At 34.5% G+C, this 24,301-nt stretch overlaps 1 protein-coding gene across 12 annotated transcripts in view; it reads right to left on the bottom strand.

The window, feature by feature from the left end:
• The window catches only part of NEXN (nexilin F-actin binding protein), a 31,351-nt gene that overhangs the window by 4,092 nt on the left and 2,958 nt on the right, over window positions 1–24,301 (bottom strand). For 3 of the 12 annotated variants that reach the window (XM_026700206.2, XM_087930060.1, XM_087930061.1), the window contains exons 2-11: window positions 15,547–15,631; window positions 14,216–14,407; window positions 13,991–14,069; window positions 12,278–12,426; window positions 8,516–8,560; window positions 5,225–5,422; window positions 4,862–5,041; window positions 2,176–2,358; window positions 977–1,174; window positions 252–473 (exon numbers count right to left, since the gene is read on the bottom strand). In XM_026700206.2, the coding sequence (XP_026555991.2) occupies window positions 252–473; window positions 977–1,174; window positions 2,176–2,358; window positions 4,862–5,041; window positions 5,225–5,422; window positions 8,516–8,560; window positions 12,278–12,426; window positions 13,991–14,069; window positions 14,216–14,407; window positions 15,547–15,573 (1,473 nt within the window). In that variant the 5' untranslated portion in view covers window positions 15,574–15,631. The remainder of the gene's footprint in view (window positions 1–251; window positions 474–976; window positions 1,175–2,175; window positions 2,359–4,861; window positions 5,042–5,224; window positions 5,423–8,515; window positions 8,561–12,277; window positions 12,427–13,990; window positions 14,070–14,215; window positions 14,408–15,546; window positions 15,632–24,301) is intronic. The other 9 variants (XM_026700211.2, XM_087930065.1, XM_087930066.1 and 6 more) reach the window with 5 other exon arrangements.

Below are 24,301 nucleotides of genomic sequence, written 5' to 3'. Positions count from 1 at the left end.
GGGGTCACCAACCCTTTGGAACTCTGGGACCACCAAACTCATAATTTTAAATCCCGCAGACCAGACTCTGGGAAAATCCCCCCAAAGTCTGCAGGAAAATTCCCCACCCCATTTTCCTACTGATCATTCTTTTGGGGGGATCGCAGGACACTGTCTCCAGCTCCATTCTCAGGGGGAGAGAAACTTTTGGCTTCATGCAAGGAAAGCAGCAGAAGCCTTTCTTTCTCTATATACTAAAAAAAATAGCATACCTCTTGAAATTTCTCTGCTTCTCTTTCTTTTATTTCTTCGTCTATAGCTCTCCTCCTTGCTCTCTCTTCTTCAATTTTTTTTTGTGTTTCTTCCTCAGATAATTGTCCAATTTTTTCAAATTTTTTCTTTAGGTTCTTTGGTTGAATTGAACCACTTCTTTTTAACTTTATCAGTTCCTCATATTCCCTGCTTAGCTCAAAGGTTTCACATTCCTCCTCCTCCTATTAGAATAAAATGTTCGAAATTATTAGTTGAACAAAGAATACCTGAACAAAATCCAATTAAAAATAGCAGACATAGAGATAAACCACATTTATGCACCATTCAAAAGAAACAATAAAAAAGCTGAGGAAGAAATAACACCAGAAAACATCTCCAGAGGCCTATATCCAGATAAGCAGGGATTAACACAAGACAAAACAAGTAGAAAACACTATCCTAATCAAGGAACTAATAAAGATAAAAATACATCCCCATTCATACTGACAAGGCACTACAGGGAGCAAACCCCAGACTCAATAGCACTGATAATGTTACCTAATCGAGTAATGAAATATCTGCAAGCAAAAAATCAAGCTCGGATAACATTCTTTAATTTTTACCGACTTTACCGATTAAGTATTCCTTAATTAAAATTTAACCATAGAAGTTACCTATTTTATAAATTAAAAATGTGTTAGCCAAGTCTGCTATTGAGGTAAATATCTTGCAATCTAAAACAGACCTGTCCCATTTCTTGTCTGAGCAGTTCATATTCTTGCTTCTCTTGTTCCAGTTTTTGTCGGCGTTCTTCTTCTGTGCGTCTTTTTTCTTCTTCCATTTTTTGTCTCAGTAATTCTTCAAAATTAATTTCCAGTTTTCCAGGTGTCAGAGATTCTTGAGATGCAGTTTTTGACATTAGTGAAAGTTCATCATCTGGCCCCTATTAAAAATAATTGGTTCCTTAACAATGGTTCAGTATAAACATTAAAATTACAGATTACATAATTATATGGACTAAAATATTTACCTTTATTAATGTTTTGGTCAGATTTTGAGAGTTTGGATAATCATAACCTGAAATAAGCCACCAGGAGTCATTGGATACAAGATGGGTGGTAAATAAACTTTATAAATATCAGTGTAAAGACATTTACATGGTCTACTTCATTCAAACTATAAACATAAACATTATTTCCTCAAGTCTGAACTGAGATTTAAAAATTGGCACTAATTTTTGAAGTTATAATTTGCTTTTCCAGTTTTCTAAATTAACTTTCTATTTATTTTATTATATTATGTTTTTTTTAAAAAGCTATATGACCTTGAGAATCTTTCTAACTCAAATGATGACCTAGAAATACCTTAATAAGTAAATCTATAGTATGAGAGCATTTCAATTAAGTTGATTTTTTGTGTTTTATTTTATTTTGTGGTTTTATTTTAGTCTGGCCAGTCTTGATGCTTCAGCAGATGGAAATAAACATCAACTGGTACTAGTTATTATGACTATGGGTTTCCCTAAAACATGGCTGTCAAACTCCCGGCCCATGGGCCAGATGCATCACATGCTGGCCATGTCCACAACGGTTTATACGTCAAGTCACACCGCCTTGACGACGTGAGTTTGACACCCCTATCCTAAAAGATTTGAGAATACTGAAAACCACAAGAAAACTATGTGTGGAGAGGGATGTATGTGAAAGAGACACCAGGAAAAATTATTTAACCCTCTCCCCATGGAAAACTGCACAGGATCCTTGATTCACAGAGAAGTCTAGCTCTGACAGTTTAAGTTTGGGATTTGTTGGGGGGGGGGTTGTTTTGTTTTTTTCAGTGTTCCAAGTTGATGTTAAATCATTTCTGTAATGACACTAATGGTTGATAAAAATCTAGCAAAAATGAACAACTGAAGCAAGCTGGAATAGCTAAGCAGACACCTACCATGCTTTTTCTTGCCTCAGCAAATGCTTTTTTCTCCTCTTCTATACGCCTCCGGGCCTCCTCTTCTGTTCTTCTTTTTTCCTCCTCTTGCCTTTGTTTTTCTATTTCCTCAAATGTTAGTCTCAGTTTTCCAGGACGGAACTCCTTGACAGAATTTTCAGCTTCTTCATTTTCTTCATTTCTCTTTGGGGAAATAATATATTTTAAAGAAGCTTTCAAAAGAATGTTCAAATATGCCATTAATTTACAAAATGCCTAATTACTGTGATGTGGTAAGTATAGAATATAATAGAATAAAAACTTTATTGTCACTTTAAATGTACCTAATCAGCATACATTAAAATGAAATTTTGTTGCATTCAGCTCTCAAAAGATAACCCTTATGCACATACACACGTATATGATGCAGAGAAACATCACAGTCTAGTTTGAATGTATAACAAAGAACAAAGCTGTTAAAAAATCTAGTAGTCCTGCTATAGATACATTGAAACCTCCCCCCAGTGGGGACCAACAGAAACAGACCGTAAAGTGAATGTGTGGGATTTCTACAATTCTTTGAGCTCTAAGCACATACTGCTTATAAGCAGTATCCTGAATAATGGGAAGTGAGCTTTCTATAATCTTCTCAGCTGTCCTTACCACTCTCTGTATGGACTTTCTATCTGAGGCACTGCTGCCACCAAATCAAACGATGTAGTTTCTTAAAACACTCTCAATAGTGCATTTGTAAAAAGTGACCAGGACAGAAAGATTTGTTCTCGTCATCCGACGCAGAAAATGCAAACGCTTCACTAAAGATAATGTATGAAGAGACCAAGTTAGATTGTTCGTTATCTGCACCCCCAGATACTTAATGCTATTGACCACCTCCACAGCTGCAGCCTTAATACAAAGTGGAGTACGACTATACCAGCTCTTTCTGAAATCAACAATGATCTCCTGTGTTTTTATTAACATTCAAAACCAGGTTATTTTTATCACGCCAATCCACCAAAGCTTTCATCTTCTTATAAGAGACTTCATTGTCATCCCAGATAAGACCCACAACTGCCGTGTCATCTACATAGTTCACAATATGATTCGTAGCAGAGGTGGCACAGCAGACATGGATCATCAAGGTGAACAATAACGGACTCAGGATACAATCCTGTGGGGAATCCAAACTTAAGGAGATGGAATTGGAAACTTTCCTTCCAACTTGCACAAACTCGGGCCTATCAATAAGGAAATCAAGCTTTTTTTTGACAATTAACTCTAAAAATAATGGTGGCTAAATTCAGTTCAATTCCAGTTTATTAAGTCTGCTATCAATAGAGATCTTTAATAATGTGTGTTACTAAACAGAATCATAATGACAAATACAGTGTTAAAGAAAAAAGTATATTTACTTTGCCCCAAAGTTAAAGAATAACATTCTGCTAAACTATTAAGCAAATTACAGATTACTAATATTTTGATAGTTACATCTATAAACCTCAGTATTAAAAAGAAGTTGGATTTTGATTTTTCCACCAAGAAAATAATGTGTTTTGCTTATGAAAATTTTGATCCAGCCAAAGGAATTCCACCCAAAGGAATTCCACCCAAAGATACAGATCCCAGAATACTTGTGCTCAGGAGAATACAAGATGCATATGGAGAATAAGATTTTGCCCCCTCACCATATGCTGTGGAGGAGTGAAATGGGAGGAGGAGATGCTTGAAAAATGGGAAACAAGGAACTTCAAGACCCTGTAAATCTTTGATCTTTTCTTAAATGGGATAAATCCTCCATTACATGCAAATAAAAATCATCCTGCAATATCCCATGTTACAAAGATCTCCAGGATTTGTATGTTTGAACAAAATACAAAATACAAGCTGAATAGTCAAGATCTTGTTGAGGATCCAAACTTTGTCAAGGATCTTGGAGTACTCATCTCTAATGATCTAAGTGCTGGAGCCCACTGTAACTACATTGCCAAAAAGGCATTAAGAGTTGTTAACCTAATCCTACGTAGCTTTTTCTCTGGTAATATCACACTACTAACTAGAGCATACAAAACATTTGCTAGACCAATACTCAAATACAGCTCATCGGTCTGGAACCCACATTACGTATCTGATATTAGCACAGTTGAGAAAGTCCAGAAATATTTCACAAGAAGAGTTCTCTTCTCCTCATTGTAGAATACCTGATGCCACCAGACTTGAAATTCTAGACCTAGAAAACCTTGAATTATGCCGTCTTCGGTCTAATCTAAGTATAGTATATAAAATCATACATTGCAATGTCCTACCTGTCAATGAATACTTCAGCTTCAACCATAACAACACAAGAGCACATAATAGATACAAACTCAAGGTTAACCGCACCAAACTTGATTGCAGGAAATACGACTTCAGCAACAGGGTGGTCAATGTTTGGAATACTCTACCTGACTCTGTGGTTTCTTCCCCAAGCCCCCAAAACTTTAACCTTAGACTGTCTACTATTGACCTCACCCCTTTCCTAAGAGGTCCGTAGGGGGCGTGCATAAGCGCACCAACGTGCCTACCATCCCTGTCCTATTGTTTCTTTTATTTTTCTGATATGTACCCATTTCATGTATTCATAACTATGTATATACTTATACCTATTATCTTGTAAGCGATTGACAAATCAAAATAAATATAAATAAATAAATAAATAAAACATGCTTACCATTTGTTGCCTTGCTTCCTCATAGGCACGTTTTTCCTCTTCCAAACGAAGCCTTGCCTCCTCTTCTGCTTGCTTTTTCTCTTTCTCTTGTCTTTGTCTTTCCAATTCTTCAAATGTTAATTTAACTTTACCAGGAGAGAGAGCCTCTTTGTTTTCATCACCAAAGCTTTCCTCTTCATCCTACGCAGAAGGTTCATTTCTCAGATTTGCACCCTTTTGAGACATGTGGACTAAACCAATTTTCTCCATAATTATGCTCTTACTTCCCTGGAAGAAACTTTCCCTTCATTCACAGTGGAGGGCTATTTCTAAATAAATATGCTTTTGAGATCATGCAACAGTTTTACATGCCAATTAGCTTACCGCATCTGGTGAAAAATATTTGACTTCCTTTAGAGCTTCCTTTTCCTGCTCATATCTCAGTCGCTTTTCTTCTTCAATCTTCCTTCTTTCTTGTTCTTCTCTTTCTCTCTCTCGGTCCTCAAAACTTATTTTCATCCTTCCAGGTGATTTGCTAGCTTTTACAGGAACTATGGTCACTAGCAATGACTCATCACCTTCCTATTGTTAAAAACAAAGATTGCCATGAACATTTGAATAGGGTCGTTGCTAATACCTGTGAATAATTTGCTTTCTGTACAATGTTCAATTTTTAAAGAGTGAACGGACAAAGTCGGTGACTGCGTAGAAATTCCAGTAACTGATAGATAACCTTTGGATAGCCAGACATCAAAGGAAGCTGCTCTTCCCATGTAGAAATTTGCACTATTCATGATTGGACTCAGAAAATCCAGTCTGTTGGATTGGATATCAGAAAGGATATCAATCCAATAGAAATTTCCCTTCCTCCCTAAAGCTCTTTGTGTCCCTTAAAAACTGCTTCAAAAACAAAACCACCTATGTGGAAGGGAATATCAACAAAATTCATCTGTTTTCTGGAAAACACGTGATCTATATGACAATTTGGTCGTGATAGAAACTTTTTTATGAAGGGCTGAAAGGCAGAGTAGTTGATTAAAAGATACCCAATAAATTAACTTCAGATTAATCTACTACCAATACTACATCACAACTACTGTAGTATCTACTGAATATTTAAAATACCATATACTGTATTATTCTCTGTGGGGTCCTCTGTGAGGTCTCCATATCAGTTTTGAAAAGAGAGAAAGGACTTGATCTCTGCGGGGTCCTCTGTGAGATTTCCTTATCAGTTTATGCCTTGCTTATTTGGAAAATAGGAATCATAATTACTTCAGGCCTTAAAGATTACGTTGTATACAAGAAAACTCTTATTTAAAATGAAATACTAGTTCCTATGCTCTTTTTTCAACATTGAGCTCTTTTAAAAGAATCTGAAAAAAAATTGAATATGTAATTTAGCATTGAGATTACTTGATTGAGCCATCTTACAACAGATTTAACTGTACTTTTACAAGCATTAAAAGCAGAGCTAAATTTAAAGTATGAAATATGCACTTCAATTTAAAAAATAGCCAGTGCCCATCAACATGCTTAAGATTAAATATATGCTTTTAAACAAAATAATCGATAGAAATGCCATATTAATTTGATATTATTTAGTAAGGTTACTTCTTGATTTATAGGGAATGCATATAGAATTATACCAGAATATGTATAAATATGTATACCAGAATATATATATTGCCAGAGCTCTATTGTACCAAAAATTCCTATTACAATATTATTGCTCAGGAGAAAAGATCATCCAACAACCCTATTTAATGTGTTATGCAAAATATTGCTATCAGTTCAGTCTTCCTTTTTGCCATCTCTCTTCTTGCTAAGACCTCTGTTCCCTGTAAACAAAACCAAAGCCATAATATGTTGTCTCATAAATACATACTGATGCCTAATAAATAAAAGGCATGGAAAACTCTTGTGTTGGATATCCCATTCATCTATAATGTAGAGAACACTGACATATGGAAGTTCCATTTGCTGCTACAGAAACATGCTATCTTAAAACATTACTCTTTTAATCTAAATATTGTATAAATATTTCTGCTTTATAGTATTACAAATTATTTACATTTTTGGATATTTAACAGTTCAACACAGCTATGTTTAAATACCGAAACCATAAATAATTTGATCCGTAATTATGTAAACTAAAGTACAATGTATATTTCAAATTATATCACACTATAACACCTGCAATCGGGTATTAAAAATTCAATAATAATTTGAAAGCTTCATTAGTTTTATAATCCATGTTATTTATACCATGTTGTTCAAAATACCCTCAAAAAAATCCCCCATTCAAGTATTGACTAGAATAATCTAAATGTTAATTATTAAAATAGTAGGCAATTGCTTGGATGAATTTACATTTTAAAGGACTCTGTTAAAGGCAAATTATAACGTAAGGATTTCAAGAATTATTGAAACTCAATTTGTAAATATTAAAAATTTCAGTTTAAAAAAATGTACAGAAGTAGCTAACTTGTTACTTGTGTGGATTACAGACTTTTGTCTCTTGAAAATCATGTGATTTTTTTTTAATGTGCATGCTTTAAAGTTACATTGTATCATAATTATGCTACTCTAAGTAATCAAGTATGTATGCAACAGTGGATGTGACACTGAATCCATGCTGTTAAAAGATGACTAATAGCTGTATAATTTAAATTGGTAAATTGTCAGTAATACATGGTAGATGAGAATGATACTGTGCGTGTATATGCCAGCTAAAGCTGCAATCAAGATAGTAGAAGAATAACTGTAACTAATAACAAAGATAACACTAATCCCCTATAATATGACTAATAGTAGTATCACATTAGCACATGCATTAAGTCTAATGCTGTTTTTTACTGATCACAGTTCAGCCATTCATCCATCTTATATTTAGATATAAATATTCTGTTTGTAAGGTAGAGTGGTTCATGGCTGTGTGGCTGTATCGTACTTAGCCATCATTTGCTCTAGGTTATTGAAGTAGCTAGAATTGGTTGGGTTCACACATTATTCTGACGCATAAGCTTTGATTTACAGAGTGGCTGTCATTGTACAACTTGCTATATCCAAACCCAGCAAACCACATTATAGTACTCAGTGTGAACCCAGTTAGTAAATGGTGGATTTATACAGTAAATGAGTGAGAGATCACTTAAAGTCATATTTGCTTAATTTTAGCTTACTGTATTGATTGAATCAGACATTTTGAACATGAATCCACTACAGCCTATTTAAATGTGTATGTAACATAGCTAAATGTGACTTTTCAGCAAGCCACAGTAAGCTTAGTACATGAATAAATGTGTGTATTGCGCATAGTACACAATCTATATGGCACTTAGTGTCAAAAAGCTGCTCACATTTAGTTAAACCACATTGCAAAATTTGATCAAAGTAGATATAAAGAAAATAACATCAATCAGAAAACAAATTTGATAAAACAATCTACAAGTATTCACTAACTAATAAAAGAGAACCACAAAGGTCATTTTATAAAACTGAAACAAAATTAGGCCAAAAATCATTGTGTTCATACTGTGTTTTCAGTTGTGATCTTGTGTGCCTTTCCCAAAATTTTACTTGACATAGGGTGCTTTTGAACAGATTCATTATGATGGTAATTACAGTGATTCAGAAATAGGTGAATTTTGTGTTGTAAAAAAGTCTGATTACCTCTGATGCCGATTCAGTTCCCGAATTGTTTAACTGTTCATCAATCTATTAAATAAGAATTTTACACAATATTGTTACTTTTGTTCTTTTCCCTTCACCTTTAAAAAAGCATAAGATATTCTTGAATCTGAATAAGCAATTTTCAAAATGTGATACTGAAAAGTGCTAATATAATGCACTTCTGCTTTCAATAAATATGCATGATGTATGTTTGTTTATGTATCGATGTGTATACAACTTACATTTTCAGGGAAAACTCAACAAGAAGATAATATTTTCATTCATCCTACTTCCGTAAAACAGAAAGAACAGCTTGTAAACTATCAACCTGAACAGAGTCTACCAGCTTTGGACTGTGGGCCCATTTTTAAAATCATAGCCAGTAGCAAAAAGAAAAAGATTGACAGGCCCCTGTTGCAGAGATTCCCAAACTTTCTTGATTCATGGCACTTCTAGTGATTCTTGGTATTCCCGGGTACCTTGTGAGTTTGCTGCAGTGCCCCCCCCACCCCCCACATGCTGTAGTGCAGAGTTTGGAAATGGTGGCCAGGATGAATTTTCATAATCGTCGCTGAACTCTGAAAACCACATACTGCAGAAACTTAACAATAAATTTAACTGGGTTATTTTTATTGCAAAGGATAGCATCCCTTTTTTTCCTGCCCCTGTGACCTGAAAATGCCTTGTAGACTAGGAAGGCATGGTTAGGGGCGTATTTTGTTCATACAAATTACAATATATATCCCAATTAATGTGTTTTCTCAGTACAATATTTTTCCTTTGGATATTAATACCTAAAACCCTTCTTTTCTTCATTTTGTTGAATTCCACCAGCAAATAATTTCAATGATACAGTATCAGCTCAAATATAGATATGGATATTGCATATTATCTAAAGTGAACCATGTGTAAAACAAATTGGTCTTGTTCTCGTGTATTCTTCATCCATTCTTCATCCTAACCTCTCAGTATTTTTGTGTTAAGTCTGAATCTAATGAACATAGCATTCTTTCTCTAAAGAAACTAGCATGTGATTTCAATGGCAACAACTATGGGCTATGCATTAAAGATGAATCTTGATGACATTCTTGGCTATATAACCAACATTTAGAACCCATTAAGCATTATACTTTAGGGGGACACGAAGGCTGGCTAAGAGAATGGTCATTCTACAGTGTTTTGTCTGATTTTAACTGATTTGTGACAGTGGACTGTTGATACATGTACTTTTTCAAATTTGAACTACTTCTCTGACTTTGGCAAAGGAGGAAAAAAACTTTTAAGCTACATGATCAATTTTTTTGGAACTTTTATTTGTAATATAATTTTTCTAGACCTTTTAAATTTTAATCTGAATTATAATTTTAGAGTTACCTTTTAATACTCTTATATTCATTTACTCTTCTCTATTAATTAGTTTAGCATTAGTTGATATTTAATTTTGTCAACGTGAAACAATGACATATGATCTCTCTATTACAAATGAACTATCCTAGGTTTTAATTAGCAACAATATGTGCTATTCTCATAAAACTACTACTGAAGTATACAACTGTTGATTAGATCACTATATGTACAGCATCTTTATATCTACAGTAATAATATTAAAAACTATTAAATTTTAGTTTTGGTCTACTCTACAGCAATGAACACAAAATATACTATAAAACAAGTACATTCCAAGGGCAGAAACTTTGTTATACTATCTATCATGAAATGAAAATTGCAAATGATTGAAATTTAATGCATTGTCCTCCCCGTTTTATGTATATGTGAATCCTTAATGCTAATAACTATGAAGGGTTATGAAGGGTATGATGGGTTACTTGCTAAGTTACATATACTTGGAGTGTTTTTGTGACTTAGTAGCATTTAATTATACAATTATATAGCTAAATAAATTATTTGGAAGAAAAATGCAATGCACATATTATAAAGGTAATCTAAACATAACTTACTGAACCAATATGACAGAGTTTTTATCCTGATAAAGGATACTAAAATATCTAGTACTATTTAATGTCTAATCATCACATATGATTCCAGACACAATAATCATATTTTAAAAAAGGGAATTTTAGTACAAAACTTCAGTCTTGGGACAGTCTTTAAATTGAAAGTTGTTACTTTTATAATTTAAAATAGTAATAATTTGCACAGATACTCCGAACACAAGTTTCATTTATAGTATTATGCAGGGGTGGGATTCAACCAGTGTTACTACCGGTTAGCTGTAACATTTTGTGCTTTGTGTGCATGTACAAAACACTTGAGCTGTGCTGTCCGGACAACTGAAAAGCACTGCGCGCAAGTGTGCAGCATTTGGAAAGCAGCTTTTTCCTGCTTTTTCAACCTCAGCTGTGCTGCACAAAGCAGCTGAGGTTGAAAAAGCTGGAAATAAAGGTCAGGTAAGAGCCCGGGCAGGCAGGTGGGCCAAACAGCAGCAGCAGACACAGAACCAGTTCAGTGTCTGCTGCTCTTCAGAGCTACCGGTTCTATAGAGCCAGGCAGAACCAGTAGCATCCCACCCCTGGTATTATGTTTTGCTTCTTAATATCTGTATCCCAATAAAAAGCATGGTTATTTTTTGTTCAAAGAAAATGAGAAACATCTTACCTCATTTTTCTCAATGTCTGCATTCTCATGTTTTTAACGATAATTTATTGAATAAGCCATTATCAGTATAATCAACATAATTCACTAATGCAAAATTCAAATTACATTATGCTTTAGAGTAATATGTAAACCCAGCCTATGTATCTCACTGGTAATTTTCAGTTCAAGGAAATCTTATTTTGCTTTCCCAACACTGAATTTTAGATATTTGGCTCAGTAATATTGACATTTTCTGTCATTAATAATATTAAGTGCTGTATCTTATGTTAAGAGACATACAGTTAGTAACTGTCAATTACCAGATTTATGTTTCTACTTATCTATCATATTTGGCATTCTGTTGAGAAGATAATAGCATTAGGAGTCTGATCCCAGGATAAAGATCTTTAAAAAAAAGATTTACCAGTTTAATATTACCCACAACATATCATGCAAAAGCATAACTCTAATAACATAAATTCACAAATACTATAAAAAAATCTGATGCCACTGAAAAAGCCAAAAGAATCAACTCTCCCACCCTCATATTGAAAGCAGACTACTAAAACCACAGGTGATTAGTAATTCAAGATCAGCTTGATTAACTTTACTTTTTGCTTCAGAAAAAAAAAACCTACTTCTGAGTGAAATTTGACCAATAGGGCTATTCTGCGAGAAGAATTTATGGAAGAGTCTGTGCTCTATGAAAATAAATATTGAACAGGTCGTGGATACAGCAGCAGGAGTTGCAGTTCAACTGGATAAAATTTAATTCCACTCCCTTCTTCCTGCAAGGATTTCCATAGTAGTTAAGTCCCTTCTGGAAATGAGGCATTTTATTGGCAAAAAGAAAGCACATCTATTCTAACTAGAAAAACTGCAGAAATATCAGATCAATAAAAGTAATTTGCCAACACCTTGAAATATTGTTACTTTTTAATATTTGCTTCCTGGATTCTGAGACATGGATAAGAAAAGAGACTACATATTATAACTAAGTGTTAAAAATATTTACACACACATACACATTAGTGCAACACTAATATTTTAAAAAAAATTCATGAAGGCTTTGCCTTTGAAACTACAATTGAATACTACTGTCCTTATTCAAATTTGCATGGGTATTTTTTTACATATGAAACATTTTACCAAGCTCATTAATCATACCTCATGAGCTTTTTTGGCCAGTTCCCTCTGAATTTTTCTTTTCTCTTTTGTATCTTGTTCAATTCTTCGCTGCCTCTCCTCTTCCATCCTTTTCTTTTCTTCTTCTTGCCTCTGCTTTTCCATTTCTGCAAACTTTCCTTTGACAGTTCCTATGAGCAAAAAAAACAAAAGTGAATGCTTCCAATATACCTCTGGCTCTATTTTCTGATTCATGTAGGAAATATAAAATATTAATATTTTCTAATTTTCCGAACTACCCAAAAAGACATTTGAAGCAATAAAGCAATAATCCAGATTTCAAAGAAGAAATTAATGCCTACAGTAAAAATTACACATGAATACATAAAATCTAGGAGCATTTTATGTATATTTTTCCTACAATGAAGTAGTTATCTAAGCTCTACAGCTCAAATCTCATAATTAAGATTGGGCTATTGTGAATATGGGTTGGAGTAAAAATGCTGCCAAGATTTTACAAAATAGGTGTGCTTAGGCTACCTTAACTAATTTTATTATTGAAAGGCATTTAAGAACTATGAAGTAATAGAGTTTCTACAGATACATAGATGCCGGCTTGTGGAGAGTAATTTTAAACATCAGAACTTAGTTCTGAAACATGTAAACAACTAGTAGAGTTCAACTGAAGTAAAATACATTGTACAAATAGTCCTTGCTTACCAACTATTTCTTCAGCAACCGTTTGAAGTTGCAATGGTGCTAAATGCGGGTACTTATGACCAATCACACCACCTGTGTAGTCACATGATTGCGATCTAGTGCTTGGCAACTGGCTTGCATTTATGACTGTTGAGTGCTGCAAGATTATGTGATCACTATTTGCATGCTTCCCTGCCAGCTTATAAGGACAATCAATAGGGAAACCAGCAGTTGTCAAATTATACTACTTGTATCTTATATTTGTCAGCAGGGAAGTTGCAACCTTCTATGCCTGCTATGGTAATCAAATCACTTGAAAACACACCCTCAAGAATAAGGTGGCTCCAGACTGGTAGATTAGTTTGAAGCACTGAGACAGAAGCTAAGGGACTAAATTCTAATCCTGCTTTAGGCACGGACGCCATCTGAATTACCTTGAGCCACCATTATCTTGGGACAGCATCAAGATAATTTGCCATTATATTATCTATTCATCCAAAATATATTATATTATATTATATTATATTATATTATATTATATTATATTATATTATATTATATTATATTATATTATATTATATTATATTATATATATTTTCCTAAGTTTTCATGGGTACTTACGTGTATGGTATTCAGCTTTGTTCAGGTATTTTTCCACATCATTATAGTTGTGCTTTTAAAGTTGTAGCAACATTTTGGCAGATCTCATCTGCATCATCAGGCTTCTGTATTGTGTTCATCTGATTCTGCCGAAATGTTGCTACAACTTTAAAAGCACAACTATAATGATATGGGAAAATACTCGAAAAAAGCTGAATACCATACATGTAAGTACCTGTGAAAACTTAAGAAAACATATATCTATATATATACACATACATACATACATACATACATATATACATTAATATATAAAGTAAAGACATTTATCAGATGGGCAGTAGCATTTTGCTTCAATGTTAGTAATAGTGCAGAAGTGAAATGTTTTAAACAATGTACAGTATGATACTAAAGCACTGATAATGGAGGTCAAGATGTTTATAAAATTTCCCTTACCTATCAGTTTTGGAACATAAGCTTTCTCTACTTTAGAAGAGTTTTCTTCTTCATCATCAGAAGCAAGAAGTTCTTTCATCTGAATAATGGATCAAAAATATTAATGTGGACAGTCTTAAAAACTCTGGTATGTTTTTATATAAGTTTCAAATATATTTTCTATACCAGCATTGTAGTGTAACTGAAATCAAACCAAGAGAAACAAATAATAGCAAAGGAAATGACCTCCTGCTTTCGCCTGTTCCATTCTTTCTCTCTAATATATTGCTCTCTTCTTCTTTGCTTTTCTTCTTTTGTTCGTCTCTGATTTTTTTCTTCCCTTGTTTTCTGCATGGCTTCAAATTTATCCTTTATATCACCTTTTCGAAGTTTGGGGACATAGGACTTTTGTACAGGTTTAGATGAAGAAAGCAGAATCTTAGTGAAGATGTAGAAAAAGCAAAGATCAGGAAAGGATGATAGAAGCAAATGAAGATACATTGCACAGTGTGTTAGATACATAGATGCATGCTGTATCTAGCACTTCCATTTTTATGAAAGCAATATTATGTAAATGAAAGAGAAGCAGAAATAGTGGGCAAAATAAATTAAAGATGTCAGATGAAAAAAATGTATAAATTTGCCTAAAGTAGGTTTACCAACATTGTTTGTTTCATTTCTCCATAGAGTTCTACAAACCATGCTTGTTTTAAAGTTCTCACTTCTTTTAGAGAATGGCATCCAACTTTCACCAAACATTCATTCCTTAAACAGATCTCATACTATCTGCCAAACTTTTAGCATTTCTACATTTTCGTCCATTTTCCAAACATTCTCACCTTACCATTTATGTATAACTTACAATTACTCATTCAATTTTCGTTATCAAATCCAAATGTCTTAAGTCTTCGATGATTATTAGATCAGTTCTCTTTGTTGCATCATATAGTCTAATATTCACTGCAAATCATTCAAATTCACAGCCAACAACAAAAGATTGACTTCATACTGTGGTATACACACATTCAAGGTCCCAGCCAACACACTTTTAAAGTTATGACAAGCATTTCTTGTACATTTATCTATAAATACATTAAATCCAGGCAAGGTACACTTATCTATCTTCAACTCAGTAACGAGCTATTTATTATCATCCACTTATTCTCATACATGTTTTACTTCCACATTTAGCAACTAGCCTTTAGTTTCATATTTTGCAAAATATTTCACAACTCCAGCATCTTTACTTGTATATTTTCTCTAAATCAACAAAATACCTTTGAACATAGCATTCAGGCTTGTTCACACTAATACACTATAGATTAAGAACTGAATTAAAATTTAATTAAATTAATATTTTGTGAACAAATTTTATTCTATAAAGGCATTATTTTTTGAAAAAAGAACATCCTACTAGTTAAAACATTTTAATTTTAATAAAGCTGTTTGCACAAACATTACATTATCTCCCAGTATTGCCTGGTGAATTGTAATTTAAGCTTCTTTACATTATTTTGAGATTATAGAGAAACAGCAAAATTCCTTATAAGTAATTTCTTTTTGGATCTCATACGTACTTCTGTCTTCTGTGCGATGTCAGTCATGATTCCTTTCTTCAATCCAATAAGAAATGTCTGCAAAAATGTCCGTCTTCCGTTTTACCTAGAGAAGACAAACAATATATATATACTTAAAAGTTTTCTAACATTTCACAAGTCAAGCTAGAATGCAGTGTCCTGCAGATACAATAAATATAACATTGACTTGAGTTGGGCAAGCAAGACCTTCCTGTACCATTCCTCTCATGAAACTGCTTAGTAGAAAAATATTTTTCCTCATTTGTTTACAAAATCTGACTCTACATAGTTTACAGAAAGCTGAATGAAATCTTAAGCACAGGAAAGGCAAACCCACAACTCCAAAAGCAGCATCCAGTGAACAACTATCTTGGTGCTCATCATTTAAAAGCTGTGTGGAAGAGAAGAGAAACTTAAACCTTTATTTATATCTGTCTCCCATCTTTATTATTTTTACAAATAAGTCAAAGCAGTAACAGATTCAGCACACCTTTCCTCTCTTATTTACCACAACAATCCTGTGAGATGGGTTGAGCTGAGAGCAGTGACTGTCCCACAGTCACCCAGCTGGCTCTCATGGCTAAAGCAGGACTTGAACTCACCATCTTCTATTTTCTATTCTACTATGCTTATAATTTCCCTTCCTTGATTTAATTAACTTTTTTATACATAAAGTGTTACTTGTTAAACCTGTTTTAAGTTTTCTGGATGGGATGATAAAGACAAAATGTGCTCTATTCCTAGTGACTACATGCATATACTGTGGAGTTATGTTACTCATAATAAAGAATTAGTTTGCCATTAAATACTTCTGGATTTGTTTTTTACTTTCAGGTTTACTACAGAGCTGTTAATTCTCCACTGTCACCCATACAAATACTAATAAATCTACATAGTTTTTGAGATCAGCCACGGTCTGAACCAGGGGTGGGATTCAACCAGTATTACTACCGGTTTGGTGAGAGTGTGTTTTGCATGTGTGTACAGCATTTGCAAAAAAACATTAGCTGTGCTGCCCAGACAGCTGATAAGCGCTGCACATGGTGCACAGAGTTTGAAAATCCTCTCCTTTCCTGCTTTTCCTGCACTGCGCAAAGCAGCTGAGGTTGAAAAAGCAGGAAATAAAGGACAGCCAAGAGCCCAGGGAGGTGGGTGGGTCAAACAGATGATCAAAAGGTCATTGCAGCAAACCAGTTCGGTGTTTGCTGCTCTTCAGAGCTATCGGTTCTATAGAACTGGGCCAAACAGGTAGCATCCCACCTGTGGTCTGAACAATATTCCTTCTGAACTCGCAGATTTGCAATTTGTTGCTAGTCCTACATCCATCCCTACATCCCTACCCTAGCTTGAATCTGGCTAGAATCACATTTTGCATGCTCCGTTTTAGACTGTAAATGTCTTTTTCTTTTTTTTCAAGTGAAAATGTTATCTCTTCAAACAAGATGAGGTCAAGAAATAAGTGCATCAGGAATTCCAGAAATGTTTATTGTAGCCTAGAATAACAGAACCTTAAAACCTTGATAGATTTTTTTTCTCTTCTTTAACTTATTCTAAGCAAGTACAAGGCGGGAATATTTTGAGCTTCTTTCTCATGGTTTCCATTTTCAGAACTGAGCAATCTTTCCTGAAACTCCTGTCTTAAAAGTTCCCTTTCCAAGGCCAAATTTACATTCCTTCCCACTTGCACAGTTATTCAAACAGTTGCCATTTGGCAGAACTGGCCATTTCCAGTAGTCATTTCCATGTTAGACTATTGCAATATGCAGTACATAATAGATTAAATAAAATATTCAATTAAATCAAGTGCAAATAACTAAAGTCAGTCAGCTTGCAATTGTAGAAAAAACCATTTTTTTTCTACACATGTGATCATCATGTCTTGAGCACCTTATATTTTGAATCTATTTTTTTTAATTAGAAGTTTGTATTTATTCATAGTAAACTTCAAGATATTATTTTTAGCCCACTATCTATCTAATCCTGCCAAGATTATTTGGAATTTATATCTGCCTTCTGCCCCATCCAGTTTTGAGTCATCTGCTAATGAGATAACCATTCCTTCAATCAAGTAATTAATCTATATTAATATATGATTGAGGATCAAATCCTGTAGCAATTTAATACATCATTCCATCCTGATGAGGAATTTCTAAGTAGTTGATCCACCTCAAAGTCATATAATCTAACCTATATTTAAATGTTTGTTTAATCAGAACATCATATATTACTTAATTAAATGCTTTGTTGAACGCAAGATATGTCATGTCTGCAGCATTCCAATAATCTATTAAGAAGTTCAAAAAAATAAATCTGACAAGACTTATTTTTGTCATATCCATGCCGACTTCTAGTAATCACTGCACTGCTTTCAAACTGCTTGCTGACCGATCACTTTATGATTTGCTGTCGGTTGCTCTGAGGGATTCATGTTAGCTTGACCAGCATGTACTTCCTTGGAGTCTCCTCCTCACAGTTTTTGAGCATAAGAAAGAATATTTGCTTTCCTCACATCATTTAGAATTTCTCTGGGAATTCCTTTTCCATAGGTTTCTATTCTTTTTCTCCTCCTATAATGAACGTTCAAACTAATTTATTTCCTATACTTCTAAGAACCACTTTATAAATAAATGGAAGCCATGGACTTTATGAGCTAGTATTTTTTTCTGATCTTGAAACTGTTTCATAGGCTTTGATTTAGATATTCTTTCACTTATACCTGTGTTGCACATCCTTATCCTAATGTCTTGTTTTTAGTCATTTCCAGTCCATATAGTATCTCTTTTTCAGAGCTCCAGTGGATCATTAAATCAAACTGCTGAAATCAATGAATCATAGAATTTTACTGCTTGCCCTTCTGCTTCCAAATAGAAGTGCTGATCTTTAAAATTCTTAGTAGCCTGGAATCCATCTATATATTACAGGTAGTCCTCGATTTACAACAGTTCATTTAGTGACTATTCAAAGTTACAATGGCACTGAATAAAGTGACATGACCATTTTTCACAATTACAACCTTTGCAGCATCCCCATGGTCAGGTGATACAAATTTAGATGCTTGGCACCGGGTTCATATTTATGACAGTTGCAGTGTCCTGGGATCATGTTTTGAGATTTTTTGACAAGCAAAGTCAATGGGGAAGCCAGACTCACTTAACAACCAAGCTACTAACTTAACAACTTCAGTGATTCACTTAACATCTGTGGCAGGAAATGTCATAAAATGGGGCAAAATTCACTTAACATATATCTTACTTAATAACAGAAATTTGGGGCTCAGTTGTCATAAGTCGAGGACTACCTCGACTTACCTTACTAAGTTTATTTGTTATATCTGTTTCTACTCTCAAGTTAGCCCAAGTGATGCAATGTACCGCAACAATTTTTTAATCAAGCTATCTAAATACCTGCTATCTTAAAGAATACATAAAAACTCCATTATTCCACTGGAATTGAAATTTCCAGAATGTTCCGGTGAGTTTTATTTGCAAAGTTGTGGTCATCACAGCATCTCCACAGTCAGATAATCATGATTTCTGATGCTCCTTCCCAGTTTTTCACAAATAAAGTTAATGGGGAAACTGGCAAGAAGTCAAAATTGTTCCTACTCCCACTGCTTTTTTGTCCACTTGTGTAATAGCAATACAATTAAGTAAAATTTAATGTTTATTCTGGTGACCTTAGACTGCATTACCTTTCTCTTAAAGGATGGACCAATGGCTCACAGGGTTATTTGTTTAGTAAAACTTCAAAAGGTTAAGGAGTTAAGAGTTTATTACTGCCTCTATAATTTCAGTAAGATTATTTCAAGAAGAACTTTTGGAGCCAACAGATGTTTGAGGGCTTGTAGATCTGGTAAACAATCTGCAGGGCACATATTAACAAAATTCTGCCATCATTTAGTAGCAAATGCCAGAAGACAATGAGAAACTAAAGGAAATAACAGTAATTATATTAAGCATCCAATATGCTTAATGTGTCTTAAAAACTAAGTCTTACCATGAAGGATAGGATAACAGACTAAAAACTCTGTTCCAATCCATGGCCAATGTGACCCACAGCAACCTCTTCAAACAAAAAAAAATGTAGCTTCAGGTTCAAAACCACCACCCATCCTTACATTTTTGGTACAGATACTTAATCAAATAGAGCTTTTCTGTTAATTCTCAATCATAGCACTTGACTTTCAAAAGAAAATACAATAGTCCACCTGCTCCTGGCTTGGGTTAAAGCATCTATCTTCCAAAATGTACCATGGATAGAGTTTTACTTAATTTATTATCCTTTCCTGCATTCTGAGGGAAGATAAGATTCCTTAATATCCCTTTCACAAAATTTACTATTTTTTAATGTGCGCCATCTAGAATTATTGATAGTCCGGCAGCATACAGTCATGTGACAAAGAAAGTACACCCACTTTTAAGTTCTATGATTTTACATATCGGGACATACCGATAGTAAAAATCATTTGGTCCTTTGCAATTCTTAAAAGTAGATAAATACAACCACAAATAAACAACAACATATGACATATTACACCATATCATCTTCACATGGCTTCTTCATTTCGGCTTACTTTTTGTAAAATAAATGATGACATATATGTCATGTGTATTGTTCATCTGAGGTTGTATTTACCTACTTTTATGAACTGCTAAAGGACCAGATGATTTTTAATCTGTCTTGATGTGTAAAATCATAGAACTCAAAGAGGGTATACTTCCTTTTTCACATGATTGTACAAGTTTAATTAATTATTCCTATTATTCCACTGATTGTTCGATACAATTGACAGAGTCACAAAAATCAATCTATTCAGGTGCTAACAAACTCAGAAAAGCCATTAAGTATATTGAATGACCAAGCAGACAACAAAGTTGGCTCCGTTTTAATTTCCAAAGGTTTTTTGCCAAATTTCATTCCTTTGACCAGTTTCAAATATTTGCAGTGAGTGCCTAAAATGGACAAGACAGAAAGAGGTGAATCCCAATAACTGAACTGTTTTCTCACAGGAAGCCTCCTGCATCATTAGGTTGTGCTATTCCATTATGGAAGCAGATTTGGGTTAATGCAGTGGAATACATATGCATACAAACATACAGACACCCCAGATATTTTGCTGGTGCTGTATAGCTTATTATAAAGGACTGAATTATACTTTTTGATAGCTTGTAAAGGCCCTGTATCAGGGGTGGGATTCTACCAGTTTGCACCTATTTGCTAGAACCAGTTGTTAACATTCTAAGCAGTTCAGAGAACTGGTTGTTAGAAGAAATTACTGGCCTAATCCTGTAAGGAAGGCAGAAAGGAAACATTCTGGTATTGCTTACAGAAACTGCCTATCCGTTAACCGTTATTACATTCTTGGCAGGACTAGACTTCCTGTCTCAGGAACTTCTCTGGAGTTTTTTCCCGCTCCTTTGCTGGCACTTTGCTTGTGTGGAGTGACCATTCAAAGTCACAATGGCACTGAAAAAAGTGACTTCTGACCATTTTTCACACTTACGACTGTTGCAGCATCCCCACAGTCATGAGAGGCCAGGCGAGGAGATGCATGCCTCGATGTGAGTGATATTGAGTTGGCCACACCCAGCCAATAATATGACCACAAGCCATGACCACCCAGTCACATGACCACCAAGCCACACCCACCACCTAAGCCACTCCCACAGAAGTGTTTGTTAAAAATTTTGAATCCCACCCCTGCCCTGTATGCTTTAACATCTACCCACATGAGAAAAGCAATGGTGAACAATGTATAACTTCAAATTAGACAGATGCAGTTTGGGGAAACAGCAGAATATATAGTTAAAATTAAACACTAGATGTATAGGATACTGTGTGGCATTCAACTACGTTTCAATAAAAGTGCATTCTCACAGAAAGGATCAACATGGAAGGAAAATGTGCCAGTACTTTTCTTTTAATACAAGTGGAAACAGGAATTTTTGGCAAATGTAACTTGAACACCAACATATGCAGATATTACAGGTTTTATAAAACCTGAATTGCAGGTTTAAAAAAAAGGTGGGAATATTTCTCTAATTAGGAACCCAGCCCATTTTGGTCTTTGATTTTTTTCCCTTTCCACTTTGAAATCATTACACTTAAAGCAATTTGAAGGGCCATCAGCTGGCCTCTTAAAAATGTTTTTAATATTAATATATACTCTCTTTGTGTATTTGTGTTTTTAGAAACCACTCTCAGACTTTTCCAAAACCCTTAAAAGTCACAATTTGACTTCTCCCTGCTCTGCTATCTCCATTTTTCTGGCCACCAGAAAAATACCAATGACTTCATTCGTTTCACTTCTTCAATCACCCAAGACACTGTGTGACTGATGGCAGTGGGATGACTAAATTCACTCTTTATTTAAATAGATTGTCAGTTCCTAAATCCAAGGTTATTCCTTTCTTCCCTCCTCTCTATGGTGTTTTGTATAAGTGCTAAAAGTTTCCTTTTTGGCTATTTGCCCTGGTGCAATAGAATAGTGTTCTGAATGAATATTAGGTCTAAGCACTGGACAATATTAGGTCTAAGCACTGGACTGTATTTTGTTGTTTAAGTTTTTGTTGGTTCTACTGTTGTCTCTCAAAGGTCCTCCTAAGCCTCTTGATTACTGCTGGATGACAAGTGGAACGTATGGCAAGGAGGGCCTTTGCCTAGTTGCAACTGGTATGCTAATAGAGACCCTTCCTGGAACAGGTGGGCCTGCCTATATTGACCCATATCTCTATCACTACTCTCTTGAATGTCTACATTAATTACCCTATGGTACTGTCTTTGAAGACCACTTGGAAACAGAATATTTAGGAAGAATGGGCCTTTAATAGGACCCATTGTTTAGATTGACACACTGCAAGTTTGAAAAATTTTCATTTCCAAACATCTAATATGGTGAACTAAACTTGTCACAAAATACTTATTTCACAAAAGGCAAACTGGTAAAATCAAAAAGAAGTAAATTGTCCCAGTCCCAATTTGTGGGAATGAATTTTAAAAAAAACAGTTTTTTAAGCTACCCACAATCTTTATTTCTTAAGTGTGTCTGAAGCTAGGTGGAATGCAGAAGTGGGAAACAAAGCATATAGAAACAAAACATGCTAGGCAGGCAAAAGCCAGTTTTTCATTGAAACTCTCTGAACATAAAATACACAAATACATAAAAGCAATTATAAAATTCACAAATGTCTGCAAATCCCAAGATGAACCATAAGACAAGGTAACATCTGTGGATACTGCATTGCCTATCCTACTGCAGTCACAATCATCAAGGGGAATTAGAAGTGGAAATAACCCTTCTACCTCCAGAACTGCATGCCCAATAGAAAGAAAATCCAATGCATCCAGACATACAAACAGAAAACAACCAGTAACTCTCCATAGGCACACTACCCATTAGCTAGAGATTTGTAAAGATTTCTGGAATATCTCCCGCCTTTGGGGTAGGAGCTACATGATGTCTGGAGTGATACCAATCCATGGGACAGGTGATGTAACAGGTGGGCCCATTGATTGCAAGGACCCAAATCATATTGGCTTTGCCTGATTTTACCAAATGGGAAAAAACCATGGGAGACAGACAATCCCTTAGAAAACTTGAGAGAAAGAATTCTACTTTAGTACTTCTGAAAGCAGAAAAATGAACATTGAATTAAGCAAATTAAATTAATTCAACAAACTTATGTCCAGGTATTTTTATTTGAATTAGCACCTGGTGCCTGACTGAATAACTAACCTATATTTAAAAGAATACATGGTATTATTTATTATAGCTCAAGTGGATATATAATAATTAACAGGTTTAATAGTTTACTTTTTCAGTGCATTATTTCAATACGTGTTACAATAATCCTGTAAGGCTGGATGCCATTTTTTAATACTGAAACTGTCAAGGTTCAGTTCAAAGTTGACAGAAACACTACAATGTTAAAAAAATAGTTTGTTTATTTCAGTTCAGAGAATAGAGATGAAGCATTGATAGAGGCATAGATACTTTGGAGATACTGCACAGCACTTACAGATGTACAGAATATCCAGTTATGAATATAGTTAAAATATTGATATTTTAAGTACCAGTATCATCAAAATCAAATAAAACACAACACTTTAGTTCCCATCTCTGTTTTATTTACATGCTACAAAGTAATATAAAACACTGAACATTTTAATATAATTCAGCATCAAAATGTAAAAGCTCATTTTTACATCCCACCAAACATTGCACAAAGGTGTTTCACTAACTAACCATCTTTTAAAAAACCATATCCTTGTGACATTGCCTTTATCTCATCCCCAGTCCAATGCAGAAGCTACTTAAATTCAGGTTCATCGGTTCTGGTTTTGGGGTTCTTCCTTACAGCCGTTAATGCACATTCCTCCGGGTCCTTAAGCTGACATAAAACTCAACCACTATGAATTATTCCGCCTCTCTAATCTTAGTAACAAGGCCAGTGAACGAGGCTGTCCTTAGAGTTTTGTTTTAGGGCCACTCAAGGACAGTAATTGGTGGATTCACTTGGCTGTATTTCTCTTGCCAGCCATCCAGAAAACAACCACTAATCATTTTATTTAATTTGTAGTGGGGCACGTTTGAGATAAATGAATGGGATGTAGGTTTTAGCCACTTTCAAATTGTCCAATAGACAAGTTACTAATGGAGAAGTGTGCCACAGCTGTGACTTGTCACACTGTTTCTGTACAGGCATTTAGCACTCATCTGAAAAAGAAGAAAAAGCACTAAAGTCATAGCTGAAGA

This window comes from Pseudonaja textilis, chromosome 3 (assembly GCF_049901715.1).
Source record: "Pseudonaja textilis isolate UNSWEBS1 chromosome 3, rPseTex1.2, whole genome shotgun sequence".
NCBI lineage: Eukaryota > Metazoa > Chordata > Lepidosauria > Squamata > Elapidae > Pseudonaja > Pseudonaja textilis.
Note: the sequence above shows the minus strand (reverse complement) of the source record. Positions and strands in the feature narration are given on the sequence as shown.